Below are 25056 nucleotides of genomic sequence, written 5' to 3'. Positions count from 1 at the left end.
CTGCATTACTGAGTCTTAGAGAAAAAGAAACAGAGTCATTTTGGGGAACGTCAGCATGACTCTTTATACCCTGGCTTCTTTCCTAAAGTTCAGTAAAGGCCATCTTTCCAAAGCACATAAATCCACTTACAGATAAAACAAAACTAAAAGAATTACTTTCTTTACATGAGAGTAAAATCCTTATTTATTTCTTAAATGCCTCTCCTCCTTCCACCTTGGGGGAAGCTTCTGGTATCTATGTTCATTTTAAGCCTGTGTCATCTGTCCTCCTTCTTTGAATCTCTGCCTTGTTTTGTCCAACCTGGAGGATAACAACGTCTATTACTTTATATATCTTGTTTCCAGAAACAATAGCCTGTGGCACTTCCATTATTTATTCTCTCTCCTTCTGTCAGTGACATAATGGTCTGCTGCTTGCCAAAAACTCTGCTTTTCCAGGCCAGTGATTCCATTCCCTCTAGCATTTTCTCAGATTTAATTTCTTGTGAAAGAAAAAAAAATATGGCTGATAGTTCTGCCAAATGGGAACTCAGCTTTGAATGAATTAGGCTGGACTTCAGCATATGCTTGTGGCCAACATTTGAATTGTTGTTGAAGGTGGTGGTGGTCATGATGGTAGTAGGTGATGGTGGTAGTGGTGATGATGGTAGCCATGGTGCTAATGGTTGTAGTGGTAGTGGTGATGGTGTTTGTGATGGTGGTAGGTAGAGGTGGTGCTGATGATGGTAGTGATGGTGGTAATGGTTGTAGTGATAATGGGGATGGTGTTTGTGATGGTGGTAGGTAGAGGTGGTGCTGATGATGGTAGTGATGGTGGTAATGGTTGTAGTGATAGTGGTGGTGGTGGTGGTGATGATGGTCTATTTGTTGGTCTGCCTTTCCTTCCAAAGAGCTCATCGTTCTGAGGATGATTTGTTCCCATTGTAGAATAATCAAGAAAAAATATAACAATAATCTAATAGTCTAACATGACAGCAAATAATTTGTGATCAGTATTACACTATTTGTCTTGTTCTCAAGAATGGAAAATCATTAAATTACCTTTCTTGAGAATAAAAAATTTAGTAATATTATCATTTACTGTCTCTTTGACTACAGTTTCATATTTTTATTAATTTTTTATATGGGAGAGCCCATAATGAATATAAAAAATAAAATTGGAGCATGTCTTATGTTTATGTCACCTGAATAAATCTGTTTCTTTATCAGAATGTGCTTAATAAGCTTCTTCTGAGCACTCAGCACTAATTTAGGGACTGAGTGGGGTGTTTGTTTTCAAGTCAATATATTTAGGTCAGAAGATATGATATTTATTTATCCTATAAATATTTATTGAATACCTTCTGTGTCCCAGACGCTGTGCTGAGAAGAGATGCAGTGCTTGACCCCACACTAATTGAGAGCATAGAATTGCAAACACTGTTGCATTGCAAGAAGTTTGTTAGAATGAAAATACATTAAGTATCCTGAAAATCAGAGGACCAAAAAAATCTAAGTTTCACTAGAGTGGTAAGGAAGGCTTTATCTGAGGAGGAAACATTTTAGCCAAGAGTCGGAGGGAAAAATTAAGCATTCAAAGAAAAGAAACAATGCATAACAATATGCCAGTCTGAATGCAGCTGCCTTATTTCAATAACTTCCGTTACTTCAGTGTTGCTTTGGTGTATTATTTGGGTAGGAATATGATGTGGGAGGAGGTAGTACTGATTTGAGACAAGGCTCAGCGATCAGGCAGAAGCCATTGCATGAAAGGTCTTGTAGGATGGACCATGTTGGGGTTTTATTCTCCCCCGATTAATTTTCAACAGCAGATTGGCACAATTAAGTTGGTAAATTAGAAAAACCATTGAGTAGAGGATATATTTGAGTAAGACTGAAGGCAGGGAGACCCATCAGGTGGCCTTTGGGGTGAGAACTGATGAGACTCTAAACTAATATAATGATGGTAATAAACCAGAAGTGGTGACTAATACACAGGGAATAAAAGAAATAGTATCCTGAGGAGTCATTTATTTATTTTTTAATGTGGGAAGAGTGAAGGATGATTTCCATGTTTCTGGCTTAACGATACGGGACAAACACTGCAAGACAGTGTATAATTAGTTGCTAAACTATGCAGCTTCAGAAATAAATACTTTAAATCTCATAGGAATGAGCAATAATTGAAGATGACTCCTTGTGGAAGGTGTCAGGATGTAAGCTGAGATATCAGAAAGTGGTACATACAGCACTCTGTAAGAAAAGTAATTTTCCTAAGTGACTTAGAATTTGCTTTCTTGTTTCCGACTTGTGTTCTGGAGGGTCACTTGAGTCCCACAGAAGAAACTCTCTTCTCCCCTCCACCCTTACTCTGAAAAAGTAGGGTAAATTGTCCACAGCCCTTTCCCAAATAAAATTATATGTCTAATTAGATACATAAATTTTCTATCACAGATCCCAGTAGGGAAGGACAGAGGAGGAGGGAAGGAAGAAGAAAGGAGCTAATTAGTAATTATTTTCAGAGATGGGGAAGAGTCAGTAAGATTTTACTTTTTAGGTTGGGAAAAATTAATCTGCAGTGCGCCAGTAAAACAAAATAAAATCCTACAATAAAATAATCACATCAGCATTCTCAAAAATTAAAATGTCATATTTCACTGTTTTCAGACAAGGTCTGTAATAACAAAGGAGAGATATTTTCTACTTTACTAGGAGTGCCATAATACTTCTATTTATTTTATCTCTTCCTTACGCTTCATTTTCGTAAGTTGGGGCAGTGTTTGGGGAAAAAATTATGGAAGATTAGTGCCCATAATACAAAGAGCCGATGTACAGAAACAGAACAAGAAAATAGAGTAGGGCGGTATATCACCTCTTCCAACAGTACTGTAGGTAAATCAGGAAGTTGTAGTCCTCTGATGAACGACGGTGTTCTTGTTCATGTGAAATGTTCATCAGTGCACGCATGTGCATGCGTGTGTGTGCACGTGCACACGTGTGCGTGATGCAGTGTTGTTTTGTTTGATACAGAAGATACAGCATCATGATCAAGGACACAGGAGAATGATCTTTCCAGTGACGTTCCACTGGACAAGACCCTGAAGAAAGGTTAGAAATCGACTAGTTAGAAAGAAGAAAGGCTTTATTATGAAAAGGGAACCATAAGTACAAAACCTCAAGGTTAGGCTAAGAGCTAAGCATGGTTTGGGGTATACATAGGAAGTCTCCAAGCTGAACTTCAGAGTGAGTATCAAGGAAGAGTGGGATATGAAGTATTACATGAGATAGACTATTTTCAGGGGTAGGAGTTTAGACTTGGGAAGATCTTGGAAGGTTTTGAATAGGAGTAGTGAGTGACATATTGCTTTGTGAATGATAAAATATGAACATTATTAATACTAATGAGATTAATAATAGCTAGCACTCAGTGCTTATTAAAAGTGCCAGACACTTAGGGGCACCTGGGTGGCTCAGATGGTTAAGCGTCTGCCTTCGGCTCAGGTCACGATCCCAGGGTCCCCAGGAGCATCAGGCTCCCTGCTTGGCGGGCAATCTGCTTCTCCTTCTCCCTCTACTGTTCCCCCTGCTTGTGCTCTCTCTCTCTCTGTCAAATAAATAAATAAAATCTTTTTTAAAAAAAGTGCCAGACACTTACTAACTGAATCCTGATCATACCCAAAAATGTAGACAATGTTACCCTCATCCCTATTTTCCAGATGTAGACTGAGAAAGTGGCCAGGGAACCTGCACAAATATCACAGATAGCACATGAGAGAGCAGATCAGTGAACCAGGCACAGTCTGGCATCGTAATCTCTGCATCACGTTTGTTATTTGTAAGACAGAGTGAAAGGGAAAGCCAAAGCAGAGAAACCACTTAGGAGCCCGTGGTCATCCATCAGTCTGAGGTTTTGAGGTACTGTGCTTTAGTGACTACAGAGGAGGTCCATTCGTGAACCTTTAGTTTTACTTTCACTTGGAGCAAGATGACCATTCAAGTCAAACTGAAGCTTAGTATATAAAGAGAAAAATTCTTAGGCCCAGTTGTGGAGATGCATCTCGCCACCAGCCCTGAATCTCCTTGGATCCTGGAACAAAGCCCCTAATTCTCTAACTGTAGCCTCTAGCAATAGCATTTTTCCCTCAAGGACGTCCTTAAATCCATTCACAGAGCTTTGTCTCTAGAAGTGTTGCAGTCTATTGACTATGTAAATGGTGTAGTTGCTTTTCCATGAAAATGCATAAAATTCCTATTGTACTATGTACTACTATTGGCTCTAAGGAGAAAAAAATGCAAGTAGCTCTGCATCATTGTGGGAGACAGAACATCTGTTTGCTTTGGAATCCAAGAGAAACTCTCCACATGGCTTCCCTCTAAAGCAGACTAGTAAGGAACTTGTGAATAAATTACCCCAAGGGCTTTCTTGTCCACAAGAACGAGAGTTTAATGTCCCCTAGAACCGATTCCGTCATTTTAATGGTTACACGATAGCCATTTTCGCTGGGATACATTTCTAATGATAAAGGGAAGCCGTGGTTTCCTCTGATTCCCTAAACCTCTCTCCTTAGGATCTTATTATGTTCTTCCTGATCAGCCCAACGTCTCTGAGGATATGCTTCCCTGAAATGTTTTTTGTTTTTCCTATTCATCTGTTTACCAGATATTTATTTATCATTTCCATATACAGGGACTTGGGAGAGGCAGTAGGTTTACAATAGGGAAAAGGGCAGCCAATTCCTTCAAATAAAAAAAGAAGTGAAAAGTTCTTAAGTGCTAATGCAGCACTAGCTCACAGTATTAAGAAGTATCAGAAGAGAGACACCCCACGCAGTAAAGGTATCAGGAAAGACTTCCCCCAGGAAATTACTTTTAAGCTGGGAAAGGTCTTAACCATCATAGGGACAGGGCTGGAGAGTGGGTGGATTGCTGATGAGAGACAGTCATTTCAGGAGAAGGAACAGTATGTACAAATGTAAGGAGGTACAAGAATTATTGGAATGTCCAGGAAACTTCAATTATTTTAATAATTCAAATGCCCCATCAAGTTATTGATTCATTTAGCAAGTGTTCACAAACTGTATTTTTAAAAATAAGATGTTAATATATATCCTGTGAAAACAAATGTTCTCTGGTGGAAGAATTTTGAGAAGTATTGAAATAATCTAAATTAATGGTTTCTTTACTGCAGCATTTTTAATACACCAGTGTAAATAATGACTCACCAAAACAAGAATTGAGGGTGCAATTTTTCCCAAACTTTTTTGACAGTGAAATTGTCTGTTGCACAGAACATCTTTTAGCAAATCATGGAACTTGTGTTCTATTGAACAAACTTTGTAAATATTGGTTTAGCCTCATGGTAAGGTGTTGGAGCCCTGATTCCAAATTTTCAACACATAGTGTTGAGATGAAATCTGCAGATGTTAGAACATGTGCATTTCAACCCTATGCACCATAGGAGATTGCTTAGAATTCTGTTTGAAAACCACCTCTAGTATCTACAATGTCCTGAGTCATGACATCGAAGAAACCAATGAAGTTGGTATCAACCTAAGATAGGATTACATTTCAGTCTTCCAAGAATGATTCCAAGGAAGAACCTAGATGAGCATCTTAGAGACCGTTCCATGGAGCCTAAATTTGTCTTTATACTCCAGACATATTGTAATGTGAGCATTTTCTTTAGTTCTCTGGAGAAGACCCACGGTAAGGTTGATTTGCTGAGCTATATGGAACTCAACTGCTGTGCAACCCACTTTGGATGAAGAACATGTATGGTAGCATCAGTATTTTCCATATTCATTTGGTAAAGACCAGCTTTCACACTGAGGTCATTTTTAAGCGATGTGCGAGGCCAGCAAAATCTAGTAACTTTTCCATAGCCCAAAGGGCTGGGGGGGGGGATTGGAGGGTAGATGACACCTCCTATTTCTTCTCTTTGATATAAATGGATGGATCCTTAATAACTACATCAAGTGGCTCACCCCTCCCCCATTCTAGAAATAGATGTACATACAGTCAACTGATTTATGACTCATGTAAGCCGTGACAGAGTGGAGAGGAGCCCTGAACCAACCCCATGACTGTTTTTTTTAAGTTGAATCCATGTCTGTGGAAAAACCAAAGCACTTTCTTACTTGGGCGGTTTAAAAAAACATAAGTATGAAATAGCCTACCTTTTTTAAATTTCTCTGGTTACTCCATTTTTTTCCTTCCAAGACTAGGTTATTTATATTAATACTTTCCTACTCTGTCTTTCACTCTCCAAAAAGTCTAAGCAATGTGCAAATGGACTCAATCCTATTCTCAACAGATTCTAAGCTACAAGCTCTCTCTCCAGTACAAGAGCAAAGAAAAGCAGAATGTATATACTGATTCCCCAAGGTCCTGATAACAGGTTAGTTCAATTCCTCGTAAACTGCTTAACTGTCTGCCAGACCTAGACCTCCTTCCTTCTCAACCCTTTGGTTCATTCATGATGGTTTGGGCCACTTAGGATGAGCTATTTTTGCCCTTCCATAATTTGCCTGGTCATAATTTTGGTAATGCATATCTTGTTAAAAAATTTTTCTGAAGGTCCAAAGATACTCAGCTAAGACAATGTCAGTAATGCTTTCCTCCTACTCTGAGGCAGGTCTGTTCTTGATCAGGTTCGGCCAGAAGCACCTGTATAATACTTTATCTGGGCTTCCCTTATCTGCAGGGACCCTTTCAAGTTGTAGGGTGAGTAGAGGTTTTATGTTGTTCAAAATCTTTCTGATTACATATGAAACACACCTATTCTGTATTGCATTCAGTATGTTCATGAGGACATTTATTCATTTATTAACTTAAATTCTGCCTGTAATGCTATGCAAAATATCTCACCTTGTATGAAGTAAAACCAAAACAAACAGGCAAAACTAGAACAAACCAAGCAAAAATGGTTTTCTCTTCTACGTGAGAAAATGCACCGTCAGTGTCTTAGATGCAGTTTCTAACTGCTTTCACGTATTCTTTCTTATTTCTCTTTCTTTTTCTTCACCTCCTTTCTCTTGTCCTTCTTTCCCTGAACTAGGTTCAGGTTCACAGCCCCTCTCCTGCCCTGCTCCGGAGCAGCGTCAGGGGACCGTATCAGTCCAGGCACAGGGGCACCTGGGTGGCTCAGTTGGTTAAGTTCCAGCTCTTGATTTCAGCTTGGGTCATGGTCTCTGGGTTGTGGGATCGAGCCCCCTGTCGGGCTCCACAGCCCACATTCAAAAGTTCTTTCTTTTGCATTAGACAACCATTCAGAGTTCCCCTGTCTTGCTTCAGACACATCCTCTGACACATCTCCATCTGTATCTTCCACCTGACCAATTAGAGGTCAGAAGGTGGGTGTGGAGAAAATGTCTCTTAAAGCTGTGTCCAGTGTCCCTCCTAGTCATTTGATTAACTTAACACCATTTATTGCACACCCAGTGTTTACCTAACATGGACCTAGTGGCTGAAGACAAAAACTCCCAAAGACTCTCTCCAGTGAGTTTGTTTGCCACTGCACTTTACAGTGACCGCAGCTTTGCCAATGGACTGAGGTAGGGCAAATGAATGAACTGTACATAGGCATGAATACGTTAATTAGGGCTACTGATGACTATTCCCAGAAGATTGGCCTCCTAAATTTGCATTCCTCCTTTTTTAGCCATAATCAAATTGCCCTATTCCAGGCCATGTAAGTGTTCTTTTAAACACATTCAGGCTTTATTTAAGTCTTTCTTTCTTTCACGGACTGTGTGTAACACTCTTTATTGATCTCAAAAGTTCCAGCATTTTGGAGCGCCTGGGTGGCTCAGTCGTTAAGCGTCTGCCTTCAGCCCAGGGCGTGATCCCAGGGTCCTGGGATCGAGCCCCGCATCGGGCTCCTGCTCTGCTGGGAGCCTGCTTCTTCCTCTCCCACTCCCCCTGCTTGTGCTCCCTCTCTCTCTGGCAGTGTCTCTGTCTGTCAAATAAATAAATAAAATCTTTTAAAAAAAGAGGTTCCAGCATTTTTATTACATTTTTTTACAAGCAAGTAGGGGAAATGGGGGGAGGGGGACACATTAGCATCGTATTAGTATTATTTTTCCCTTCTAGAATGAGAAGAAATACTGTGTCTATAAACCATACTTTTTTTTTCAAAGATTTTATTTACTTATTTGAGACAGAGTGAGTGTGTACACGCATGGGAATGGGGAGGAGCAGGGAGAGGGAAAGAGAGAATCTCCAGCAGACTCTTTACTGAGCATGGAGCCTGACTCAGGGCTCCATCTGACAATCATGAGGTTATGACCTGAGCCAAAATCAAGAGCTGGATGCTTAACCAACTGAGCCATTCACATATATATCTCATCACTCTGAAAACATATATATAAAAAATCAAACACAATGTATTTTCTTCTGGGAAAGGTTCGTTTATAGATAGATCCAGAGAAACTCAGATGTAGTCAGTCATAGGCATTTACCATTAAAAAGGAAAAAGAAAGAAAAGAAAGAGGAGGAAGGTGAGGTCAGGAGTGGAGGGAAGGGAAGGCAAGGAAGTAGATTGCATGACAGAATATAATGTGATAATCTGTAGAAAATGGAATTTTAGTGAATAATCAGCAACTTGTGTAACAATAGCTACCATTTTGGAGTGCTTACAACCTTCTGGCCTCTGGCCTCATTCATTATCCCATTTGATACTTAGGACAATTTTATAATACCTTCATCTTGTAGAGGAGGTAGCGGAGGCCTGGGGAGCTTAAATAACTTGTCCAGGGTTTTTCAGATCTGAGTTAGAGTCTAGTGGTACTGTCCACCTTAGCCCACACGCTTTACTGCTTCTCTTATAGTTGTGACAGTAAGTAGGCAAACATAATTTAGTGTGCAATTAATTCAACTCTGTCCTGAAGCCATTGCTTCCCTGGGAAGAGGAGCAAAAAAGAGAAGTAACAAAAGATGTATCTGTATACATTTGTATATGTATCTAAGATTGGATATTATTATAGAATACCTTATATATAAGACTGTACTATAAGTCAGCACCATTCTTATCTTCAAATGGTTGAATATTGGCAATTTCATGTGGTTCGGACAAGTAAATGTCTATATATACATGTATCATATATAGAGAGAGACATAAATTTATGTATTCATAATAATAACATATTCAGGGCATATCAGGTTTTAGGAAATATTCAAAACACTTTACATTTGTCATTTCACATAGTCTTCCTATCAGACTTAATAAGCTTGTTATCATTTTCCCCATTATATAAAAGAAAAAATTCAAACATGCAGATGTGTAACCGTGCAAGTCACACAGTTAGGGTATGATAGAGCCAGGACCTCGTCCTCATTAGTCTGACTTGAGACCTCATTCTCTTGACCACAGTACTATATTGACTCTGTATTTTACTTATTTATTTCTATACATGTTAGGGAAAATCCATGCTGTAGTAAATTAATTATTAAGGACTCAATCATATTTACTTTCATAGTTTGTACTTTCTGCATCTTGCCTTCGTGTATCTCCTTCCCATGTAATAGATCTTCTTTATTTTTATTTAATATTTAAAGAGATGAAGGTTAAATTAGTTACTTCATTTATTCAAGGTCACACAATGATTAATGACTGAAGTGGAATTCAAACTTAGGCCATGAGGATCTGAGGGCTCTTTCTCTGTGTGACACATGGTAAATGCAAACCTATGCAAAGCCAGATGCTTAATTGAGAAGCAGTTTACTTAATGAGAATAAAATCTGTCATGTCCTGCAGGCTCACTGCTAAAGATACGCATCAGTGATATGCACGGTGGTCTCATTAGCCTTTTGTAAGGAGTTCAAGTCCCTCTGTTTGTTTGAGTTCACGCTAATGATAGAAATGTGTGCGTTATCTCTGATGACCCCCTTCTCTTCTTCCCTCCATTTCCATCACTCATTTTAAAACCTAGCATCCATTTTCTGGCCCTACCACTTCTGCCCTGGGTCTCTTCTTTGCCATGGATCATTGCTGTGATCCAGGTACTGGTCTCCCTGCTCCGGGTCATGTCTCTTCAAATCCAGCCCCAACTCAACAGCCTCATAGATCTACTTAAAATAAACATGTGTCCGTTGGGCTGCCTTTTATTTCAACCCTCTTCAGATCACCACCCAATAGCATAAAGTCTGAGTTTCTTCAGCGGGGCATGCGAGTGCTCCACAGGTTAACTTCTTTCTGACTCTCGGCTACCTCCTTTGACCTCTCCCAGACTCAATCTTGCACTCGCAGCACTACTGAACTTAGATGCCCTGCAATTTCTTCCTCTCTAAATTTGTTCAGTCTGCTCCCTTCCACATTATCGTGATCACATTTAGTCTTTACAGCAAATTGTTGAGATGGGTACTATAATTATTCCATTTCAGAACATTGGCAGGCTTGGGTTAGCTTTCTGTAGCTACCATCTAAAGGTCTGGAGGAATGCTCTTCTTCAAAGACATTTATACAGATGTATAGTCTTCTCCTGGTTTTCTTTTTCTCTGATGGAAATTCTTCCTCTGCCATGTCTACCTGATAGAGTTATATGCATAATCAATTTTCAGTGATGCCATGTGAGGGGAACGTAGCAAATACACTGTATCATGAAGGCAACCTGTAGTTGCTAAAATAAGTCATTTATAGATACAACTTTACGTTGCTATGAAGTCATAATAATGCTTTGAAGAGATGGATATGTCAGTTCAGATTGAACATCAGATACTATTATGGTTTTAGAAATACCAGTTAATCTAGGTTGTCATGTTAGGATGTTTCATTGACTTCAGCCTGAAGAGACCAATGACAGAGCAGAGACAAACTATTTGTTAAGATGTATCTGCTATTCTAAGTCAAGTTGATTCAGCTATCAGGAAGAGGGTCCACACGGTACTTTAAACACATTGCTTAATATGTCAAAATGTTCTGAATTTGGACATTCTTCTTGCTGTTGAAAAACAAACTTCTATTCTGAATAGTTCATAGGCTCTTGATCTGTTGACTACTTAAGAGTCAAACTTTATTTGAGTCCTAAAGAAGGAGGGATGGTAGGGGCAGAGGAGGCCCAAGAAACACGTACCAGAGACTAATATATTGGTAAGGAAAAGATAGGTAGAAGGGAATGAAGAAGAGGGTAAGATTGACACTGACAAAATATCATTTAAAACAGTTATATTGTGGCTAAAAAAGTTGCTGATAACAGATATATGACAATACATATATGTTTACATTCTAATTTATGTATAATAATATGTATGAAGCCACATATATAAAGCACGAACAACTTTCAGTGAATACTTACCTTACATGCAATGCTCATAGTTGATAACTAGAAAGAGGAATGAAAGAAACAATCAGGTTATCTGTATGCATAAGCCTCCATTGGCACAGACCATGTAAGTGGATTCAGTATTCTTAACAACCATATGCAACCTGCCAACCAAGATTTTGAACTTACATCTTAACAACTTGAAGTATTTTCCCCCTATGATGGGTTAAAGTGTAAGAAACACAGGCTCAATCTCTCTCTGTATTACAGCCTTAATTCAGGAGCACATTTGTAATTATTAGATTAATTCTAATAAGCTCTACTGTTAAATTGGGCAAAATGTTGATATTTCTCATGAGGCTTTCATTTCATTTTCTATCAATTATTCATAATTAACAAATTAAAATGTCACTTTATTTGGGGCTGTATGGTCATTGTATCAGTCAAGGTTCTCCAGAGAAATATAACCAGGAGGATGTGTGGCTATATGTGTATACAGTCGATATACATTATGTGTGGATTCCATATTTGTGAATTGACATATACTCACTAAAATTTAATTGTAATCCCCAAGTCAACACTTGTGATATTTTCATGGTCATTCCAGACATGCGTGGAAGAGTGAAAATTTGAGTCTTGTGACATAACATGTTTTCAGCTGAGGTCAAGTGTGATGCTCTGTCTTCTTGTGTCCTTTTTGTGGTCCACTTAGTGCCATGTTTCACATTTTTGTGCTTTCTGTAAATGATTTTGCTGCTTAAAATGATCTTCAAGTGTAGTGTTGAACTGCTATCTAATATTTATAAGCACAGAAAGCTGTCATGTGCCATATGGAGAAAATATGTGTGTTAAGCAGGCGTCATTCAGGCACAGATACAGTGCTGTCGGCTGTGAGTTCAATGTTAACAAGTCAACAGTGTGTGTTAAATAAGATGTCTTTAAACAGAAACACATACGTACGTAAAACAAGGTTATATATTGATTACTTGACAGAAATGTTGTGACCAGAGGCTTGCAGGAACCTAACCTTGTATTTCCTCTAGGAGCAATGTGTCAGGATTCACTGATTTAGTGTTCATGTGGATTTTATAGAATCTAATTGCTGCACATAACAAGGATGTACTATTATCTCTTCATCTATCAATCTATTTATCTATTTATTTAAATTCATTGGAAAGAATTGACCCATGTGATTGTGGAGACCAGCAAATCTGAAATCCGTAAAGCAGGCCAAAGGCTGAAAACTCAGATAGGACTTGCTACAGTGTTTTTTAAGTTTTTATTTTAATTCCAGTATAGTTAACATACAGTGTTATATTAGTTTCAATGTACAATATTGTGATTCAGCAATTCTGTATATCACCCAGTGCTCATCAAGACAAGTGCACTGTATCCCCGTCACCTACTTAACCCATCCTCCCACTCACCTCCCCTCTGGTAACCATCAGGTTGTTCTCTATAGTTAAGAGTCTGTTTCTTGGTTTCTCTTCCTCTCTTTTTTTTTTCCCTTTGCTCATTTGTTTTGTTTCTTAAGTTCCACATATGAGTGAAATCATATGGTATTTGTCTTTCTCTGACTGACTTATTTCACTTAGTGTAATACTCTCTAGCTCCATTCATGTCATTGCAAATGGCAAGATGTCATTTTGTTTTATGGCTGAGTAATAGTCCACTGTATTACACATATACCACCTCTTCTTTATCCATTCGTCTATGGATGAATACTTGGGCTGCTTCCATATCTTGGCTGTTGTAAATAATGCTGCTATAAACAGAGGGGTGCATGTATCCCTTTGGATTAGTGTTTTTATATTCTTTGTGTAAATACCCAGTAGTGCAATTGCTGGATCATAGGGTAGTTCTATTTTTAACTTTTTGAGAAACCCCCCTACTGTTTTCACAGTGGCTGCACCGATTTGCATTCCCACTAACAGTGCACGAGGTTCCCTTTTCTCCACATCCTTACCAACACTTGTTTCTTGTGTTTTTTATTTTAGCCATTCTGACAGGATTGAGGTGGTATCTCATTATAGTTTTGATTTGCTTTTCCCTGATGATAAATAATAATGAGCATCTTTTCATGCATCTGTTGGCCATCTGGATGTCTTCTTTGGAGAAATGTCTTTTCATGTCTTCTGCCCATTTTTTAATTGGCTTATTTGTTTTTGTGGTGTTGAGTTGTGTAAGTTCTTTATGTATTTTGGATATTAACCCTTTATCAGATATGTCATTTGCAAATATCTTCTTCCATTCAGTAGGGTGCCTGGTTTTGTTCATTGCTTCCTTTGCTGTGCAGAAAGAAACTTTTTATTTTGATGTAATACCAATAGTTTATTTCTTCTTTTGTTTCCCTCGCTTCAAGAGACATATCTAGAAAAATGTTGCTACAGCCGACGTCAAAGAAGTTACTGCCTATGTTCTCTTCTCTAGGAGTTTGATGGTTTCTGGTCTCACATTTGGGAGTTGCTGCAGTTTTGAGGCAGAATGTCTTCTTCTCCCAGAAATCTCAATTATTGTTCTAAAGGCTTCAGCTGATCAGATGAGGCCCACATGCATTATTGAGAGCAGTGTCCTTGATGTAAATTCCACTGATTGTAGATGTTAACCACATATACAAACTACCTTCACAGCAACATCTAGATTCATGTTTGATTAACATAACTGGGTACTATGGCCTAACCAAGTTGACATCCAAAATTAATCATCACAGTTTTGATAGATACTGATGAATTTATAGTGAGCCACTGGTGTTTCTATTTATAGAGGCAAGTTATAACTATATTTTCAACACATCACACAAACACACAGAGAGAGAAAAACATGTTCCTGCTCTGACAGGTGAGAAGTTTGCATGATCAGAAGCAAAAGCTTCACCATCAGACCTCCTTGGATTCAATCATGAGCACCACCGTTAGCTGGCACTGGAAAACTTGCTTTCTTCTATCCAAAAGAGAGAATAACTGTAGTACCACCCATGACATCGGGCCCGTTCTTTTTAGATATTCAAAACATGTTAGCTATTGTCAGTCCTAGCTCCCTGTGAAATGTGGAGAGAGCAGTTGGACTGAACAGCACAAACTCCCTTGAAGGTGAAGCCATAGCCCATGCCAAGGATGGCCATCAATGGGAAAGCAGCCTAGTGGCTTTCTGGTTGCCACCAAAATAAGCTCAGGCTAAGAGGAGCATGGGAATGGGCTAGGTGCAAGGTTTGGACCTTCCTTCATCAATAAAGAAAAGCTTTCACATATGTTACATGGAATTCTTATTCCAAAGTTCTATGATGGGAAATAAGTAAGCAGAGGGAATAAGTATGATGGAGGAAAACAAAGACCTTAAATGCTTTCCATACCTGATTTTTTCCCCAAAAGAAGAAAGCACTCATAAAAATCAGTCAACAGAGAAATTACAGCCACCAACTGAACAATGAAAAATTCACTGAGCTCATAGACTTGATGCTAAAAAACGGGTGTGCGGCTTTGTTTAAAGGTTGCTTGCTTCTATGATCGTTGCAATGCCATGTAATTGCAGAAGACTCGATGATGAAAGGTGAAATCAGGACCTTGCTATTCCAAATGCTCTCGCTGCCTCTCTGAGTGTACCTGCTGCTGGGCTCCAACCCCTTCCCTGACCTCCCCATCACAAAATGACAGACCTTGGGGAGAATGAGGGGACATGCTAAAACAAAAATAAATCTGTCATTTTTACAGTCAAAAGTGTCAGAGCTCAAACATCAATGGTGATTCAGAAGAGTCAGTAATGTATTTTCTGTCTGTATTTACTAACATTTAGCGCTCATTCCATATGAAAGTTATTTGCAAGGTATTCTTGCATTGCCATCTAATCAATATTATTTCTTTGGCTTCAGAAATACCATTTCAACCTTCCTAGACCACACTACATATGCCACATCAATTCCTTATTTAAGACGGACGTATTTATTTGGTTATACAGTAGTCACTTTCCACAGTGCCTTCTCCTTTCCAACAGAGACACTTACCTTGAGCATCTTTACACAGATAACTGTCATAATTATTAAATTATTTTTCAAGTTATATGTGATTACAGCAAATGTATTAAGTATTTTATATACGAATTTTTGTTTTTAAGTATCTTAAATTTTGGGATGAAAACAACTTATGAGTAGGACTAGATTTTATGCAGTCTCTGCTAATAAGTGAGATAGTTGGTTTAATTAGGAGGAGGGTCTATGCAGATTTATTTGCTATATTTTTTGAGAGGGGAACTTTCAGTTCTACACAGAATGAACTTGGAGGCAAGAAAATAGTCACCAAGTTATAACAATCCTTATTCATAGGTGAGAAGGCTGTGAAATAATATGAACTTCAGTGAATATGTAAGCATAATTTTTAATTAATATATGCATTATTTGTACTTATAAAGTGGCCAAATGTAAAATCACAGCTTTCACATAAAATGTATTCCATATACATTATGTAGAGGTGGCCAAATACAAAGACTATAGTTTATAGTCTATATGAATGATAAACATTTTTATATATCACAGTTAGAAATATAGTGACAAAAATTCTATTCATTATGCAGCCAAAAATAAATAAGGTCAGTCTTAGCAAGATATATACAATATACATACACAAACAGGTCTAGAAAAATTTCATGTTAGATTTATATGAAAAGAACTCTAAGACATCATAGAGAGACAAAAGACAAAACTGGAATGAATGAAAAACGTTCCTCGCTGGGAATACTTAATACTAGACAATGGTTAATTTTTCTCAAATTAATTTATAACAGTCCAATAAAAATACCATCAGGAAAAGGAGTTCACAAAATATTCTAAGGTTTACGTAAAAATAGCATGAAAATGCAATAAAGGTAATTAAAAACAGTACACTAATAAATGGGATTTATAATTAGAGCTTCTAAATACATTATACAATTAAAGTAGAAAAAAATCACGTTGCTGGTACTAGGACAAACCAGATGAAACAATGGAATAGAACGGAAAGCACAGAAATAGATGTAGGTTTTTGGAAATATTTAGTAGATGATAGAGTTAGCTTTTCAGATTTGTGGAGAAAGTGTGAGTTGTTCAATACATGTTTCTGGAGTTGTTTTCAAAACTATTTAGAAAAAAATCTATATTAAATCTCTTCATACCTTATTCTAAAATATAGTCTGATAAATTAGAGTTTCAAGTATAAAATATGTGAAATAGTTAAAGGATATTATCTTAAACATTGACTTATTTGGAGTAAAGAAATCTGAATGTTTGAATATGATACCATAAAGTTAAATATTAGTAGATACAACACATATCCAAAAGTTTCCATGTAAAAAGGGCAAATAAAAAATGCCAGTGGTCAATAAGATGAAAAATGTAAAACTTCACAATCAAAATAATAACTAAAACTTCAAATGGAAAATTTTACTTAACGGATCTACAGCGTTTTTTAGTGACAATTCTTATTTTGGTTAATGGCTATAGGAAAATATCATAATGATCCATTGCTGGTGGGAATTTACTGTCAAAAATACCAAGGGTATGTAATTTTGGGCAATGATCCAACTTTTAGGAATTAATCCAAGAAAAGCAATTAGAGATCTATAAACAAACAAAAAAAAAAATAAGATGCACAAAGAAGTTCTCTGCACCATTCTCTGTGAGAGTGAAAAGTGAAAAATTGGAAATGACTTCTGTCACAAATAGAGGATTGTTTAATTAAATTGTAGTGTGGCTACAGAATTAAACATAATTTACCCATTAAAATGATGCATTAGAAGATTAGGTAATGTCCTAGAAAAATGTCCATGTTTATCTTTATTTTGAAAATGTTGTAAGCCTTTCGATGCCAAAGGTCTTAAAGTGGGGGCCAACAGGCCAGATCTGTTGACACAGACATATTTTGCTTTCTTGTCAGTATTTTATCATGTTGAGCCAAGATTTAAAAATTGGAAGACCACACACAAAAATCCAGATTTCCAGTGTATGTTTACAATTCTGAGTATCTGACAACTCTGTCCCCATTTCCAGCTCAGTTGGAACTGAACGGTGGAGTAGCTGGGAGCTACTCCAGTTAACTCCAGTTGCCCACCTCTCCGAGCCTCCCAGCCACACATCTCGCCCTCTTAGTTCACTCACACCCAGCCTGCGTCTCTGTTTCAGTTCCCTGCCTGGCCCCAGTGACAGTGGACTGACGTATATCATGTGATCTAAAACTTTTAACATATATATGTAGGAAGATAGACAACAAAATATCAATAGCCCTAAAAGCCACAGGTTTCTCCAACCATACTATAAAGTTTTTGACAACAGGAAACAAGTGAACATTGTTCCCTTTTTTATCCCCTGAAGTTAGCTAGGAGAAAATTATCTGTTGAATGCTCAAGTAAATAGCCCCTTCGGGTCACCTATGAATGACTAAAAATCCTTTTTCTCTTGGTTTACTTTTCTAGTGTTCTGACTTGAAAATCAGAAAGACAATACACAATAAATTTTATTTTCAGCATCCAAGGGCAGAGGGAACTGTGTAAGCAGAGCAAAAATATATCGTAATTAAATCTCGTGTATTTTTGAAATGAAAAAGATAAACACACCATTCTTAGTTGAGACTTCACACAGAAATCTCTGGCACCAAATTCTGCTCTGTAACACAGAACATAATACAAGAGCCAGTTTATTCTTGTTTGATTTTGTAATTTTGTTTAGACTTCAGGCTTCCAATGAAAATTGTCAAAATACCCTTCCTTACCCTTTGCAAATTGTTGCGGATCTCAAACACACCCGCTCCAGGAGCCTCATTTCACATCTCTGCTTCCGTGCAGGGATACTTAGGTAGCGATTATAGCGATGCTGTAAAACCAGCATGCAAGTCACTGGACGACTATTTCTAGTCCGTCCACTAAGCAAGTCCAGGAGAAAATCACTGCCACAGAGGTGTCAGCTAATTGAGGAATCAGACAGCCGGAGAGACCAGACTGGGCGAGAAGACACCCTTATCCCAAGGACAAACCTTTGCTCTGACATTGGAGAGAATACACAAATGAACTTGCCAAGTAAATTGCTTTCCTGCTCTAATATATGATCTCTTGCTCCAGTGCTAAAGCCACTTTTTAATGAGTTGGTAGGTAAAAACGGAGCTAGATTGAGAGAATTAGTTCATGCTTGTACGTTTTCAATATTGAGAGTGAAATGAAAATACAGATAGCAATTTGAATCTAATTTTCAAGCTTGCATGGATGAAGGGTCACAGAGGGAAGCTGAGACGTACCAGGATATTGGGGGTGGGAGACGTAGGGATGGTAACAAAGAAAACCAGCTGACACAACGCAGAAGCTTCTTCAGCAAGTACATCAGAGCCCCAGTAGTATAAATTCAAGAGAGAAAGAGAGAGCGTGGTTTTCTCTGTAGGTATATGCAGTTCAGTAGTTAGGAAAATATAGACCTAAGGCAGAAGTCAGTGACGATCATCTCTGACCTCTCAGTCAGCATCATATGGATCCTAAGAGAATTAAAGTAAAATTAGAATTCTAGAATGCTTTTAGAGCCGAGAGAGACGTTGGAGTCGAACGTCCTCACTGCCACAGAGGACAAAAATCAGACTCAGGGAGGTTAAATACCAAGTCCAGGATGGGAATACAGGTATTTTAACATCACAGACCCCTGCTCTTTGTGCGAGTGTAGACCAACACTGCTATCTGAAAACAAACAGATCCCTGTGAGAAATGGGCATGGGTGGAGGGTGTGGTTGTTTGCCGTCCTGAGGAAGACACTATCTTGCATAATTAAACATTTTGTTTTTGAGATGAAACAGATTCAAAATAAAGCTCCTCCCAAATGGCACCCCCAAAGTCCTAAGTTAAAAAAGAAAACACAGCGACTCAGGCAGAGAAAATAATTGGACCAGCTACTAGTGAGTTAAAAGAGAGCAAAATGAGTGGTTTGCGGTAAATAAGGGGAGCAGGGATGTCTCAGATTCATTCTGTTGCTGATACCAGACAGTGTCAAATCCTAAAATTAGAGGAAAACACTCACTTAGATACATCGATGGTTTGGGGCTGAGACTATTTCATATGATAGGTTTACTGAATTTAGTCATTAAATTGTCCCACGAACATTCTTTTATATTCCTATCTCCCTTTTCCCATTTATTTGTTTTTCATCATATAGCTTAAAAATGTAGAGCATTTGAGTCACCGTTAATAATGCCATTTACTATTTATCACCCTTCAAAAATGTATTCATAGGTTCACAAAAGCCGTACAGGACTCCGTTTTGCTCTTGGTACTCACAGTGTGATGCAGTGTGCTCTGTATAACAGACTATGTAGACACAGCGCCCAGCACTTGTTTGCCTCCCCGGTATGTACACCGCGCTGTCTGGGAACTCAGCATCAGTTTCCGGTTAATGTTCCTGAACAGGTAACAATTATTAGCATATTTATTTATTATAAACTTCTACAGAGTTGAGTAACAAATGGCGATTATGTGAATGTGAGAGGTTGTGACTTCGTGAACATTGTTATTGTATGGGAGAAGTAGAGGAATCTTTGTAATTCCTGTGAACTTAAGAAATGCAAGACCATACATTCCAAATAACAGAAAGTAGTCAAATGGCAGTTCCAACAGACCTCCTGTACAGTTAACAATTTGCAAACTGTGAAGGTAATTCTCTTTCCACTTCTACTTCCAGCCTAGCCAGAGCCTTTACTTCAGCCTTTACTGATGTCTGAGGAAAGGCTGAGACGCCCAGACCGGGCTCGGTTTAAATCCATTTGCAAGTATTATTTCATTTGATTCTTGAAAGGGATCTACTGAACAGGTGTTGTCAGTACGTAAGCAACGAGAAAACTTACTCTTGGAAAATTTAGAGACTTACTAAAAATCTGGAGTGGGCTCACATGCCTGGACTGGAGTTTGTGGGTTGTCAAAAGGAAGACACTCAGCCCGTGGTCAGAAAATCAGGTCAAGCCAGGGCTGAACCCAGAGAGAGACAATGATTGAGATAATGAGGATGGTTGATTTGAAACTGAAGTGCGGTTAAGGATCCGTGGCAATGAGATGACTCTTAATACCAGCTGGGTCCATGACCTCAGTAGTTTGTTACGGTTTCTGACTTCAAGTGGTCTTCACTGCCATGGGGTTCTGTTTCTAAGACGCCTGACGTCCTCTACCGTTACTACCTTCCTCAGACTCAGTAGATAGCTTTAAAAAGGTTCCTAAACACCCTGTTCCTTGATACTCCCAAACGAATCACATCTACTCTCACCCTCACCCCTTCCCTCCTCTTTGCAACACTAACTCTGGGCCATTCTCTCCCCATGTCCCCCAGATGCTCTTCTTTCTGCTTCTGTCAGCTATTGCCTCCTGATGACACCTGTTGCTCTTAAATCTTGAGACCCTCACTCAGCAGGGTTTTCTTCTCTTCAGGTTGTCATCCCTATTTATTTTTTAAGCAACCAAACCAAAAATTTTCAAAGGCCTCTTGTGTTTTCTTCAAATCACCTTTTTTTTTTTCCCCACATTGCTTTACCCTCGGGATACAAAGTAGGTGTCTCTCTGCCCACCTTGCTCCCGTTCTCTCTCCGTTATCTATCCAAACATCAAGCAGGCACGAAACTACACTGCATGGTTGCTTATTCTCTGGCTTTATAACCAAAGAATTTCCATTTTATTGAAAGTAATTAATAATTTTCTAACTCATTTAACCTCAGCACATGAAAATATTGTTTGGGTTCTATAAATAGGAATGTGCAGTTCATAGTAAGGATAAAGGAGCTAGCCATAGGTTGCGTGTTTAAAAACTTGGAATTCTATCCAAACAGAAATTAGACTTTATTCAAATGGCTCCAAGTTGGAAATCTGAGGTTGTCCCAGGCATTGTCTCATATATAATGAAACATCACCCCACCCCACTTCACCATCCCTGCCCCCCCACCGTGCCTCCTGATTTTGTCATTCCTGTGGCCTAGCTACTTTCTGCTGCTCCCCTTAGGGCTGTTTCACTGCGATTTTCTGCTTTATGCACAGAGTCATTTGTTATTTTAATAGCAATACCAAAAAGAAAAAAAAATGTAGCAAAGTGGGTCAGGCTGTCACCTTTCAGATTTCCAGTGGGCTTTGAAAGCAGCCAAACAAGGGAAGAGCCAGAAGCAGGCTGCTCACAAGTTACATTCCTAAATGCAGACACAGAGCTGAGGATGTTTTAACACGAAGAACAGAGACGAAGAAGCAGCTTACAAATGAGCCTGTTCTTAGAACACTTCGGCTAAGTGTTCCCATCCCACTAGCCACACATGAACCAGAGTGAAGACTGACCGAAAGATGCATAGACCTGATATCCAGGTTCAGGATGAGAATTGCCCTGGGGCAAGCTGGCGAGGGCCTGCCTGCTTGGGAGGCTGTGGTGAGCCCTCTCTACCCAAGAGATTGTCCATAGAATAGGTCCAAATCCTTTGTCCTGCTATGGCAGGTCAGGTCTAACCCCTCTGCATGACCCCTGGATTCTAAGATGGTGAGGCCATGTCTCTTGTCTGTGGAATAATATTTCCAGATAAAGGTTACATGGTTACCATATCATAAATAAAGTTAAGTGTCTTACTTCTAGCCAGTCATGGCAGAAAAGGAACATGACCTTAGGAGATTGGGAAATTGGCCTCTTCTGGGGGTTCTTCGGACAACCTGCACCATCTCCTACATGGAACACTCACTGAAGATGGGATGATGAGGGAGAGATGCAGATATGCAGGAGGTAAAGACTTGAATCAAGAGATTGGAGAAGTCATGAGAAATAAGCACAGTTAAAGCCAGAAAAGGCCTGAAAACACTCAAGAAAACTAGTCTGTGGCAGACTGAACATTCTATTATGTTGCTATTCTTGGTATAAGGTATTTACCTTCAATTTTACCTTCATTTAGCAGAACTGCTAAAATGAAATTTTAAAAGTTTTTTTTAACAGCACTTCAAGTCATACGGTAAATGTTAAGTCACAGATTAGTTTTATGCATGTCCACAGATCATATCACTACGTTGCTCTAAGCATTCACAGTTTGACACAGAATGGAATTTTGCTGTTTTTGTATTTATTAACAACAAATCAATCTCATAGTTTCATTATTTGTTCTTAATTTATGTAGGGGCAGAAATTTTTCCTAGTTCCTTGGGAAGATCATATTTTCCTCCAAAATAAACTGATAACTTTCAGCTAAAATATAAGTATAGAATTGCTAAATAATCTTTCATGGATCCACAGCAAGAATTTTATTTTTGATATTTTGTATTTGAGTATAATTGATGCACAATGATACATTAGTTTCAGGTACACAACCAAGTGATTCACAGGTTTCTACGTCCTACGGTGCTCACCGCAAGTACACCTACCATTGCTCTATCAGCATATAGTACTGTAAAGTATCATTGACGTATTCCTTATATACAGCAGGAATTTTAAATGGAGGTTTACTTGTCTTTGACCGTGTGACCTTTCAGTTAGGAACAGAATTAGTCACTAACTTTCAGACTGACATGCCTTGAAGTTTAGATCGAAGAGTCTTACCATCTTGGCATTAAGAATCAGGATACCATAGAATGATCGTGGGACTTCCCGAATGCTTAATATAAATGGAAGCAAATAATAAAAGTGGCATGGAATAGACTCACACCAAATTAAAAATTGCTTCAATTTACTTCCTTATTTTGGGGGGAGAAATCCAGAGTGCATGCTTCATTCCTTTTTTTTTCTTTCTTTCTCTCTTTGTTTCTTTCTTTCTTTCCTTTGTTATTAATGTTCTACTTGTTGCTTAGAACCACATGTTAGGGGCACCTGAGTGGCTCAGTCGGTTAGATGTCCGACTCTTGATTTAGGCTCAGGTCATGATCTCAAGGTGGTGAGATGGAGCCCCACATTGGGCTCTGTGCTGAGCATGGAGTCTGCTTGAGATTCTCTCTCCCTCTGTCTGTCCCTCCCCACCTCACATGTGCTCTCTCTCTCAAAAAAAAAAAAAAAAAAAGGAACCACATGTTAAATGATAATGAACTTAATAATCATGACTTCTTAATAAGCACCCACTAAGAGCCTTGTGTATTATATATATATTTTTTTAAATTCTGAATGATAAATTTTATTTTCCACCTCCCTTAAATGTGGAAAGGGAGTCAACAGATTTAACTTCACATAAGTAGAATGTAGCAGAGATAGGTTTTGGTCTTAGATTCAACACCAAATCTGCTGTATTCCAAGACCCATCCTAGTTATCCGTGGATAACTCCTACAGAGAGAAAAGCTAGACCAGGCTTAGGGGGCAAGGAGGCCAGCCTTCCTGTTTGCGTGTCTCTTAGAAGGATATCCAGGCTGGTGGCCTTTGCTGCTGTCTTCCTCAAGAGGAAGTGACATTTGTGAAAGAATTTCCCTAGACTTAGACCTTCTTAAGAGCAGAGACATTCTTTCTTTCTTTTCTTCCTCGATGTGTCATTATCCCTTCTTCATCAGCTAAAACTCTTCACACACACTTGCACACACAGTGGTTAGGTGAGGGAGTCCAGGGGAAATTCTCTCAGCTTGCTATTTCCTTTCACTTTGAGTTGTTTGGGGGATTAATTAACCACAGAATTCTAGTCTAACATGTTCTCTTCAAGGTCCAGCTGTGTATAGTCCTGCCCCAGGAGAACACAAACTAAAACTGCTCTGCTGATGGTACAATTGTACTTGAAGGAAAAACATCCCACCCAGCAGATCTGTGCACAAGCCCCCATCCAGGCATAGCCTGTCTATCTGATGATCTCCGCTTCTCATGCATTGTTCAGGTACAGACAACGTATTTAAATATCTCAGCAATGTGAACTGCTCGAAGTTTAGCTGCTTTTTCTTAGATGACAAGGTGGAGCACGTAAACTGTCCTGGGGATGTTTACTAGCCAAGACACTGTAATTTGAGAAAGGGAGTGTCACTGTCATGGCTCTCACTCTGGGCGCAGTCAACAGGAAGCCTGTCTCCTGAGGGAAGAGAAAGAACAGGACTAGCAAATCCTAGCTTAGTCTGAATGAGAGCTTTGATTTTCCGAAGTGTTGAGAGAGTCATAAGAGTTGGGGGAGCTGGGAACTTAAATATTGAAATAGGCTTGAACTAATGGTGCCCAGAGAGGAGAGGGGAGTGTGGAGGAAGAGAGGGTGAGGCAGCAGTAGTGACATACACTACAGACATTCAATATGGCGTGGTTCCCGTGGCTACCACCGGGCAAGTGATCTCCTTGCGAGCCGGTAGAAGGATGGACTGTCCTGATTTACCACATAAAACTTGATTCTCTCCAACCAACTTGCTTGAACTCTAAATTAGTGCTTTAGATACAAAATCTTTGCTGAGTTGTTGCATCTTTTTGTGTGTCCCCATCTCGTTGCTGTAGATCATTTAGACTTGAATCTTCTCCGTGCTCTCATTTCTTACGTTCTGTGGGATAACATGGTGGTCATTTTGCTCCGTTCTAGAAATAGGCTGCAATCAGACTCTGAGGAAACAATCATTTTGTCTTTCGACTGGGAACAATTAAAACAGTTGCTGCGCATTACTGTCTACACTTCATTACTATTTTATTTTTATAGTGTCACGGAATCTGATGTGAGTCATAGGCATATGAGGCCTGTGTCATTTCTGTCATTGAAAAGCTGAAGAACCCAGATTTACCCTCATGGAGGTGAATTCATTTCTTGGGACTCCATGCCTACCTACATTCTGGGTGTTGCTACCAGAAGAATGATTGTGTCTGTTAAGCTTACACTTAAGGGTACATTTATTTAAAGAGGAAAATCATGTCTATAAAATTCAGTACAGTTTATTTTTCATATGTAT

The 25056-nt window shown here is 38.8% G+C and overlaps 1 protein-coding gene across 3 annotated transcripts in view; it reads left to right on the top strand.

The window, feature by feature from the left end:
* The window catches only part of CHRM2 (cholinergic receptor muscarinic 2), a 139887-nt gene that overhangs the window by 100196 nt on the left and 14635 nt on the right, over nt 1-25056 (top strand). The window contains exon 2 of one of the 3 annotated variants that reach the window (XM_087860804.1): nt 19464-19637. The exons of 1 other annotated variant lie outside the window; for it this stretch is intronic. In XM_087860804.1, coding sequence (XP_087716930.1) covers nt 19624-19637 — 14 coding nt within the window. In that variant the 5' untranslated portion in view covers nt 19464-19623. Of the gene's footprint in view, nt 1-19463; nt 19638-23311; nt 24018-25056 lie in introns of those variants that run through there. One more of the 3 variants, XM_087860803.1, reaches the window with a different exon arrangement.

This window comes from Ursus americanus, chromosome 3 (genome assembly GCF_024610735.1).
Source record: "Ursus americanus isolate L20-20 chromosome 3, mUrsAme1.1.p, whole genome shotgun sequence".
Lineage (NCBI taxonomy): Eukaryota > Metazoa > Chordata > Mammalia > Carnivora > Ursidae > Ursus > Ursus americanus.
This window is presented reverse-complemented; position numbering and strand designations above follow the sequence as displayed.